General features: G+C 48.8%; 1 protein-coding gene across 1 annotated transcript; it reads right to left on the bottom strand.

Annotated features, from left to right (window-relative positions):
- Window positions 1-8,796: 8,796 nt before the first annotated feature.
- On the bottom strand, window positions 8,797-9,990 carry FTJAE_5056 (uncharacterized protein; the record flags this gene model as incomplete). The annotated part of the gene is made up of 4 exons (XM_037351525.1): window positions 8,797-8,961; window positions 9,397-9,487; window positions 9,578-9,589; window positions 9,725-9,990. The coding sequence occupies 4 exons, from the start codon at window positions 9,988-9,990 to the stop codon at window positions 8,797-8,799; spliced, it is 534 nt and encodes a 177-aa protein (XP_037207888.1).
- Window positions 9,991-10,598: the final 608 nt, after the last annotated feature.

The raw sequence follows: 10,598 nt of genomic DNA, 5'->3' as shown, positions 1-10,598 counted from the left end.
TGCAAATAATACTTCTAGCCCACAACTTAGACATCAATACCACGATGACTAACCAATGGCTACAGCATAAAGCTGATATGATAAGAACTTAAATTATGACTCCTTGGCCGGCCTTGGAGGCGTATAAGAGGCTCCAATCCCTCGGCCAAGAAAGGTTAGCTCAACACCACAAACACCCCGGATCTTCAAAATGGCGGCCGCACCAACAAGACTAGTCTTTTATGAACGACATCCCGGATGTGGTTTGGATAGCTCTAGCCAAATCGCAATCGGAAGTGTCTGAAGAGTGAACAGATCTGCTGAAGCTGTTCTCTTGGGATGTAGATAAGGATATCTCGGTTTGAGGAATATTGGTGAAGAATCTGAGCGACACGATTTGGTGTAATATCTGTCCATAAAGCTTGATAACACCCCTTGGACAATACTGACTTATTTTCCTTTATCGTTATCGCCATCGTTCGCCTCAGCGTTATCTCCAAGAGTTGATCGTTCGTGATGTTCTCTTTCGGAGTTGTTTGGTCTTCATAAACGACTTCCAATGAGGGGTTGTGATTCGAAAGGACTCTGGGGATGACCTTTGTCGTGTTTGAAGTATGGAGTACAGTCCTGTAACTGCTAAATGAGAATTGGTCGTACTGGATGACCTTCATGGCTGGCAGTAACAGATGTAGCTCCTTTGATGAAGGAAGCTTCAGCTCCGATATGATCGAGGTAGCCTTATATAACGACGTCAAACGCCATAGAGTAGGCCGAACTCAGACGTCTGCGCTTCGGGTTTCTGTCGCAGGTGTTCGGGTCCCGAAGATATTTTGTCGATCATCAATGCCTGTGAATGCGAGATAGACTGCGAGCTTTCCTTCAGGGTCGAGGAGCCGATGTGAGAGATTGAGGGGTTTGTGTTGAAACACCCTGTTTATCTCAAAGTGAAAGTCAAGCTTCTCTGACTCTCCATTACTGACGGTTGCTGCTTCGGTGTGTCTGACGGAGATGGCTTCAGGAGAGCCTCGAATGTACCAATCATCACATCAACTGACTGTGACTCTACTCTTATGTATTCGTCATCCAAGTGGCCTGTCGCCGTTCTTTAATGATTGAGATCTGACATCGTTGAGTTCTATCAGTGGAATTCCCTCCCTTTTCGCCGTGCAGGGTTGCAGAGTATCTTCCTTGAGGATCGGAGAGCCAGCGAACTGTTCCTCATGACGTTGGAACGCGATTGATCCGCAGTTACATCGTCCAACGATGCGCAATGCTTCACCTTCGCATCTGGATATGAGTGCATTCAATAGTGATGCTTTTCCACGTGTGTTAAGACCAAAGTCGAGTTCCTATCCAACACCTGGAACAAGAGGTTCTTTGCGAAAACAATAATGAATGGTCTAAGGACCTGACTGTGGTAATCACTTGCTGACAGTCTAATCCAATGGCATTAGAGCAACCGGCTGGTCTTGTGTTGGTTTTGGACCTATTGCTTTGCAGTTTCCAGCATCTCAACCGAGGATATTATTGACGCCTGTTTTAAATTCCAACAATTGACCCAAGGCCTTATCTTGGACCTTCTCCTCAGACATCCAGGTGGTGTAGCGGCCACTTGCTGGTGTCTAATGAATTGAGAGAGCAGTAAATCACTGCCTTGTCTTTCCTGGACTCCTTACTTTTCAGCACCCTCAGTATGCGGTGTTCCTGGAGACCATAGGATGTCGAGTCCACCGGGCTCATAACCCATGAAACTGACAAATAAGTCAACCGTCAAAACAGGTAAGTAAACACAATAGTAAACAATGCGTTGTTGCTGTTTCGATCTGAGTCCGTAGTCATAATAGACAGACACAATATTCATGTACAGAATGAAGCACACCAAGACCATGACCCAGGTCTTTCCATGACATCGATCCGTTACGGGCTGGTCTTGCTTCCCCGGGAGCTTGTCTGGTCTGTACACCTCTCTACCAGGGAATCCACAGCTGCATTGAGCGATACGCTCAAGTCCTTTCGCCTTTCTAGGGTAGCTGTGGTGACTGCCACTTCTCCTCGCAAGGTTGGTACGCACTTGTCGTTCAAATTGGCGTAGGCTTTGGCCTCAGCGACAGTATATTCTGTCCTGAAGATCCCGAGAAGCATGATATATACCTCTAGACGAGATGCACCCTATGCTCTGCAGGTCTTCGGCTTCCATGTCGTGGAAACAGATATTGCGTGGAGTTGAGGGCTTGCCTCGATCAAACTCCGTCGTCGTCTTTAGCTTCGGAAGGACAGACATGTCTCTGGCGTGATTTCCAGTTTCCAACCGCAGGACTGTGTGTTTTTGGGGCGCCACTGAGTCTGGTGATGGAGTCTTCGCGTTGAAGGCTCTCTTCATTTTGCTTGAGCTTTCGGACCTATGCGCTGGCTTCTCTTCACCAGCTTTCGTCAGAGCTCAGACTAGACATGTACCAAGACGCTGACTTAGGTCATCCGCAATGACGTCTTAACAGCTCATATACTATTGGCCGCTCCAGAGTGTTTGGTCAAGAGCGCCTTGGTGCCGCCCACGTTCTGGTTCCGGAAAGACTTGTTGGTGGATGAAAGGGGAGAGGTTTGAGATGGAAGTCCTGGTATCTCAGTCGGCTTCTTGTCGGCGATCCCATCTATATCTGCAGTCGTGATCTCACGAAAATATGCGCGGTGCTTTCGAGATGGCGGCCCTCGAGACCCTCTGCTCTGCGTTGTCCTTGGCAATCGGGAAGGGCTCGGCTATGTCGGACGAGACCTTTGAGCCCATCGAAAGGCAAATCATGTTTGGGGGCCCTGTAATACCATCGCTCACTGCTGGAATGTCTGTAATCTTCTGATCGCCGATCTCTTCGTCCATCTGGGCTGTAGTGATGATATCGACCTGCTCTCCCTGGCGCTAAGAAGATGGGCTGGCTTCTGCGCTGCTAGGCGGATGTCGAGGTGTAGGGCGAGGAGATGCAGGGGAAAAGTTCGCTGCATTGAACTCCAAGTCGTCTTCGGCATCGCCGTTCACCTCAGTGGCCAGCGTTCTGCGTTTGTGGGAGGGCTCTGAGGGGCAAGGCGAGGTAACGTTTGACCACGTGTGCGTATTGACGCGTCGAGACACTCTATTTTCTCTGGATCATCACAACTCCGGGTTGCTTACTATCTGTGATCGTTCGGAATGCCGTGTCCTCGACGATGATGATAGTAGCGTGTCGTGGTAGAGTGGCGTATTGGAGACAAATGTGTTGATAATGGTCGATGACTGGGAGAACAATGCGGATGAAAGGTGCTTGTACGTACAGTGGTGCTTTTCGGGAGAGGCGCTGATGGGTGATATAGTAGGGGCTTGAAAACCAGGAATTCGGGTTTTCCGATCTGTTTGGAGGATGTACCACTTACATGCCCTCCTGTCAGGGGATCATGTAGAAATAAACAGCTCCATGCGGCACGGCCTATCTTTCTTCTTTTACTTTTTACCTCACCGCCTCTCTTCACTGGGCTGCCATCAGGACGCTCAAGAATTGATTGGGCACTTGCTTGAAAAGTTTGTTGATTGCACAAGCCACAAGGTACAGGAAAGCCAGTGTTTTGTGTAAAGAGGTTAAATTCGAGATACCTGCCTTCCAAGATGTGAAGGACCTTCCGTTTTGGCCTAATAGCATTTTCTAGACTTTAAGCCCTTAGACGTTTTCACGCGCTGCCAGTGGATTATGAACGCTATGTCTTCTTAGGCTGACTAGCATAGGAGAAGACGGTTCTCAGCGTTGACATGAAGATGTGGCGAAGGCTTCGTTGTGGGGGACGTCGGCGTGGCCCAGTTTGACTGAGATTGCAGAGCTTTTATATCTTGTTGATAATCTCTGGAGAACTGAAGAGCAGATCCGCCGAGAGACAAGTCTATCTCCTGTTTGATCAAGACTGCTTCGGTACAAGTTTGAAGCTTGACCTAGCGAGAGCAGCCAGGACGATAGTGTCTGATGGGATGCCTGCGGGTATCGAGACCCACGACACTGAAGAGTTTGTTTCGCCAAAGTCGATGGCAATAGTCAAGCTGTTGTAGTTAACAACTGCATCGAGGGCGTAGTTTTGTTGTTAGATTGAGAAGTGGCAGGCACGCGAGCCGTATCTTGCTCAGCGGGTGATGGAGGACTCGCAATTTGCACAGGAGTTTCAACCTAGCGAGAATGGAATATAACGACGCGGACGGGTAATTGGCGATAGTAAGCAAAGTCCGAAATGAAGCATTTGCTCATGGTATGACTCGTTGGTAGAGTCGCGGCCCCAATCACGAGCATATCGAAGTTGAAGTAATGAAGATGCCTCGCCATTGCCTCGTGTCCAAGCAGAATGGCAAAGCACGTAATGCACTTTGGACGACTCGCTTGATAACTCGCTCAACTTGCAGGATCAATCTTAGTCCATTTGGCTTAGGAGTCAATCTGGCCTTCTAGACCGTGACAGTTGACTGCTTGTTGGTGTTGATGTCAAAGCCAATGACAGCCTTGATCCCGCCTCTTGGCTTAGGAGTCAATCTGGCCTTCTAGACCGTGACAGTTGACTGCTTGTTGGTGTTGATGTCAAAGCCAATGACAGCCTTGATCCCGCCTCTGCTTCCGCTGATGCAGGCCTTCGTATTGTGTTAATGCTGAATTTCTTGACAAGAGCTGGATCTTGCCTTCGGTTCTGCCCATGTAAGCCTTGGCAAGTTCTTCAGCTTCTTGCCTTGCTAGGTGTAAGCGATTTCGACGACTACGCCAGGGCGCCTTGACCGGGTTTCTGACTGCTGGTTACATAGCTATGCAGAAAAGTAGGACAGGGCGAGGATAGTGAGGGCGAGGATAGTGAGGGCGAGTGGGTGAGTTGGTAGGACATATTTGATATGTCGATTGACGAGAGTTCACACCAACAGTTTCCGTGAGGGTTTGGTCGATCGTCCAGGGGACATGGTACACACACGAGATGTACGGTTTCCACATGCAAGACACCGGTAGGTTGAGCTGTAAAGAGTCCTTCAAAACATGATTCGAATGGCTCTTTGGTGTTCTTCGCAACAATTCATGCGATTCTAAATTCTCTTGCACTTTTCTTAAGCATAGTTAGTGTAATGTTTCACCTCCTCGTTGCCGGCCAAAGGCATACCTTCATCTCCTTCGGCCCGACGACTTCCTTCTTCTTCTTGTCGGCTCTGGAACGTTCCATTGAAGGCGGCTGAGAGCAGCGTTGCTAAGGAGCATCCTGCTTGAGCTTCTCTCTGGGAGAGTCAAGATAAGGAGTGGCTGAGTGAGCGATCTATGAGTCTTTCTCGTTGGTGGTCTCTGTTGAAACTAACCGATAGTCTGGCAACTGGCGTAGTGTATCCAAGATCAACAGAGATAGGTACTGTTGGATCAACATTCCTAGCGACCACCGCACCATCACTGATAATGTGGGCAAGGAGATAGCAATATATCGTAGTAGCGGTATAAAGGGCTCCAGGAACATGGTTTTGTCGGTCACAAGTCGCGCTGTGGCAACGCTGAGAACCACTTCGTGATATCACGCGAGGACCAAAGATATCATTCTTGTTTGTGATGTCGGTCAAACAAGGATATTATTGCTAAGTGCATGCTTTCCAACTGTTGGTGTGTTGGTGTATAAATAGCTCTATAATCCTTCTTTCGACGGAGGACGCGGCCGTGGAGGTTTTAGAGGAGGATTCGGTGGCCGTGGAGGAGGGTTCCGAAGCGGCGACCGAGGAGGCGACCGAGGCGGCTATGGCGCACCTAGTGATGCCCCGTCTGGCTGTTGTTTTTCTTCTTTCCAACAATCTCATTCACCACGGCGAAGCTAAGCTATCCCTTGAAGAAGCACCTGATCCTTTCAGAAGAACTTCTGTAAAGATCTCGTGGTTGTTCGTGATAGATGCAAGCGCGTTGGACCTATCTCCATCTTCTTCCACGAGGTACTTGCGCCTTGCAATATCGAGTTCTTTGAAAGATGACACCGGCGGCTTAGAGTTTGTACTCGCCAAGGTCGGGCTCTTCGTACTCTTTGTGGTTGTGTCCAGCGATTTCCAGAATGATGCTACCAAAAGGGTAAACTCGATTCCCCACCCCGGGTTTTGGACTGGTCTTTGTCGATCGCGAAGTTGAGATTCTCGGGAAAGTGATCAGTGCAATTCTGATGCCATGCTAGGAAGATGGTATCAGGTGTGATACCTACTGCCTTGATTTTGCTGCCGACAGCCACTTCCTCACCCTGTAGTCGTTATCGTTGATGTTATTGTCGAGTTCCGTGCACAGATCGACGCCCATCATCACACTTTCAGATGGCTCGGATTGAACGCGGCCCAAGACCTAGCTCGCGAGTCGTGGGATTGGATCTAGGCGACATCCAATTATATCCTTCTCCTGTATCGTCTTAAGAGTCACGCTCAAGTTTGCTCTGGTCTTCGGGCGATCTAGACGAGAAATAATCACTCCCTCTTGCTGTAGGGTGTCTTCGTGTGTGGAGGTCCGACTTGCCAATGTATAGCTTGTATGTATTGTTCTCATTTGAGGTCCGAAAGCCTGCAATAGGCGGCTGCCCTGCGTGACTCGTGAAAGTGAGGCCATTCAGCTCAATGCTCTCCGGGCAGGCCTAGCTTTTTGTCGAATCGAGCACTTCTTCCGAATGAAACAACATCAAGGTTGGGCTGTCCAACGTATTGACACCCCTGTGGTCGTCAATGTTGGATAATCAAACCCTGGATGTCATCAACTGTGCCTCAGAATACTCCATGTAGTCCGCAATTACCGCGGTCTTGACAAAGAGCTCGAGATCAATTCTGGCGGCAGATGCTGGTATTATCCGTGAATGGCATTGATGAGGCATGGCAAAAGCTGTGCCTCTTCTGCTTGCCAAGTAGCGGTCGAACAGATTAAACTCCTCCTTTATAAAGAATCTAGAGTTTTGATGCTTCCACTCTCAAGGTAAGAGCGAGTCCATAGATCTCAAGGCTTCTAAGTTGATGCTAATATTCCATTGCGAATCTATCAGTCCTTTGCTCGGCTCGAGTAAAGAACTCTGTTGTTGCTGAGTCACGCTTATTACCGCGCACACCACGGGCTGAGGAGCTCCAGTTGGACCATTCGACTTGTCAACACACTTGAATCCTGAAGTCGAAGTGGGTATTGGGTGGTTGACGGGATCAGTTGGCTGACAGGACCATTTTCTCAATGTCGATACCTGCATTCTCCATCATTTGGAGCGTGGTTTTCAGGTCAGTCAGAAGAGACACAGTGGGCAGAGCCTCATCATGGAGCTGTACCAAGTCTTGTTCCTCTTTGAAGAGGCTCCGTGTGTGGTAACATGAGTAGTGCTGAGCTGAAAAGGGAGGTCTGTTCGGATATTGGTATCTGGCAATGATCCCAACCGTTGCAAATATGACCGGGTCACAATATTTGCAAAAGACCAGCTTGTTGTGTCTTGGATACTCTTTGCCAGTTGACGTTGAAGTTGACGTCCTAGGCTGGCGACAATTTATAAGGAATTGACAGCATGTCTTGGAAGTCCGATCCAAAGACAAGCTCAAAGATTGCAGCTCCTCGGATAGGACGAAATGTTTATTGAACGCAGTGATCCACCTGGACTTTCCAAAGAACAGCGACAACACGTTTGTATTTGAAAACTTGCCCTGTAAGTATTCGCCTGCTAAGGTCTTGTGAGCTTCACTGCCGTCTGCACGGTTGAAGTTGCCGCACGGCTTTGGCAACGTCTTTCAGCGCTCAATTGTGGCAGCATTGAAAGGGTCGCCGTGACCATCATCAACGGAAAGCGAGTATTCGACAGTGCTTTAGGTATCTCCAGTGTAATCGCAAGCCTCATGGAGAGGGCGTAGTATTCAGCTTCGGTGGTCGATTTCGCGATTGTCTTCTGCTTTCGCGATGCTCATGAAATCGGGCAAGGGGCAGCGCGACTGGATTGTTTGAAGCACTCTTGTTCTCTTCTGGCTAGACGCGCGTTGAGAGGGGCGAGATTATTTTCGACACTATCTGTGTCACTTTCTTGGTAATTGTGCGCCGTCAGGTGGAATACTGAATTGTGAGGTGGACAGATTAGGGCATCCCGCTCGTGGAAATCGAATCTAGGGGTAATGTTGCTTCGGTCGAGACCTGCGGGAGCTGAAGATATCTGGCACTCTTCTTGTCTCTTTGCTGAGTCGTCAAGTCTGAAAGTAGCGGGAGAGGAGGGGTTTTTCCTTCCACAGCTGGCTTGTTGTCAATTTTATGGAAGGGTTTGTTACTGCAGCCTTGGTATATCGCAGGATGTTCAATGTATGAGAAGTATGCTGCTGCATAGTTCCTGTCATCAGGCAGTCCTCCAAGGTGATGGCTGCATGCAATCAAGGCTTCCACCTGGGGATGAAGTGGCTGTTGTGCATCAGAAGGTAAGAAATTATCTCCAGGCATCTGCTTTGAGTGAGACTTTGAACTGATCCTCTCCCGTTGATATCAAATCCGAGCGCTTTTGCTGTTCTGCCATTCGACAAACGCTTCGTAATGTTCTCGATCGATCATCAGAAACTGTCTCCAGGCATCTGCTTTGACGGATGATGCTTGAGGCTGGTCTTCTGTCGTTGATACAAACTCCGAGCTCTTTCCTGGCGGCATGATGTCGTGGTAGTTGGCACCGAAAGGTAGTATCGAAAGGTGGCAGTATTCCTTATCATGGTAGTAGGTAAGGAAGAGATTTGGCACTGCTCTTCTAAACGCTGGCTACTGGTCTCTTCGCGAAGTCTTCAAGTCTCAAAGAATCGGGAGATAAAGACATTCGCAGTCTTGAGGCTTCGACAAGCACCTAGATGTACTTGGTCCGCTTGTCTGATGGTTTGAGCTGCACCTTGATCTCCATAGCCTGTGATTCCATTGCGTATGACTGCCACGGCTGATCTCTCATTGACTGAGGCTGTGATATAGGGATATGTCGTCGCAGCGTAGTTGAAGAGGGAATTTGACTTTCTGCCTGATAAAGGAGTCAAGTCATGTGGCCGTGTCGTTAGGTACTTTGTTCTTGCCCTGCCTGCAATGGACTAGAGGTGGTTAGTCACAGGGATTGAGCGGTTTGTATTGGGGCCTTACGTGTTTACTGTTCGATAAACAGAGCTCACACATGATGTCGATGTGAGGAGACAAGGATAGGTAGTCGAGATATTTGATGCTGGAACCCAAACATGATGTTCCTCGCGGCATTGCAATCAATGTATCGCTTCCCAATTGTGCTGCTTGCTGTCTTGCTTAGGAAGATCAGTGGCATCGAGTTGAAAAAGTCTCGGTTTACTCCCAAAGCTAGCGATGAATCGACCACAGTTTGTTGATCTCGGCAATTTGTTCCTGAGTTCGCCATTCATTAATATCCTTTTTCCACGGAACCATGAGCTTAAATATGTTGAGAATATACCCCATCGCCTTGGAGTTGAAGGGTAGTTGCAAGCTTTGGATCATATCTCTTGGTTGTCGAGGTCTGAGTGGTGATCATTTGGGCTTGGGACCTGGTACTCCAAGAGTTGAGCTACTCCCGATATCAAGGTGCAAGAGCAGTTTATCAACTTTCTAACCCTTATACTGAAGCCGGAACTAACCTAAGGGTGGCACTGAGAAGATCCAGAGCTTGAACTTTTACTAAGAATAACACGGACGTTGAGCCGAGTCACCTCCGCGTCGCAGGTACAACTGGGAGGTAGATGATCCTTGCTTCGTGAAGTTTGCGGTGTTGAGTGAACGCGTACCTCTTCGCAGTAAGGTTCTGGGGGTAAGATCTCGGTGGAGGTCGTATAATCAGACCCTGTATTAGAACAGAGAAACCTGCGTTGGCAGTAGTGGTCTCTTGGTCCTTTAGGCGTTCGGGAGTAGACGACCCTTTGGCGAAGCGGGATCTGCTGGTCTTGGCGATTGCGAGACCGGAACCAATTGGGGGTGAAGCGCGCTGCAGTCGGCTGAAATGGCCGTTCACTTTCTCAATTGCATCTTGGTTGTCATCAGGCAGCGCATACATTCTAGGTCCCGGCCAATGACCTTGTTTCGCATCTCGAATTCGATCTTGTAGTGCCTTGATCCAACGTTGTTCCCAGCCTTGTCACCAGTCGCTTCCTCGAGCGTGATCAGCCAAGGCCTCATCCCTCAAGAAAAGACATCGAGTTCAATCAGGCCAGCACTTTCGGCGCATGTAAAGAGCGTGTCAGAGTAAGTCAGGTCGGGGGGTGATTGGCTGAGGGCCGCTGCGCACACCTCCCCGATCTATGCGTAGCATCTCAAGCTGTTGACTGACTATATTTGCCAAACCAACTGATAGAAGCCGAGTCTTGATGCATACCGACAGTTTGTTGTGTATGACCCATTGCTAAGTTCGTCGGTGGTTGCTGTAGTTATGGCGTACAAAGAATTGCCTTTCCTGGTGACCTCCAATTCGAACTTCCCCAATGAGAAGTCTCAAGTGATGATATAGGGGGTTCGGATTTCTTCGGCTCATAGGATTTCTTCTCTGGCTTTCCTTTGGAAATATTAGCTACTATATAGTGTGTAGTATGACTCTGGTTTCTTACCTTGAAGTTTATGGAGGCCAAAGGGTGTACTTGGTGTCCGGCCAGTGCAAGTCTCCATATC

This window comes from Fusarium tjaetaba, assembly GCF_013396195.1.
Source record: "Fusarium tjaetaba strain NRRL 66243 chromosome Unknown NRRL66243_c0000094, whole genome shotgun sequence".
Taxonomy (NCBI): domain Eukaryota; kingdom Fungi; phylum Ascomycota; class Sordariomycetes; order Hypocreales; family Nectriaceae; genus Fusarium; species Fusarium tjaetaba.
This window is presented reverse-complemented; position numbering and strand designations above follow the sequence as displayed.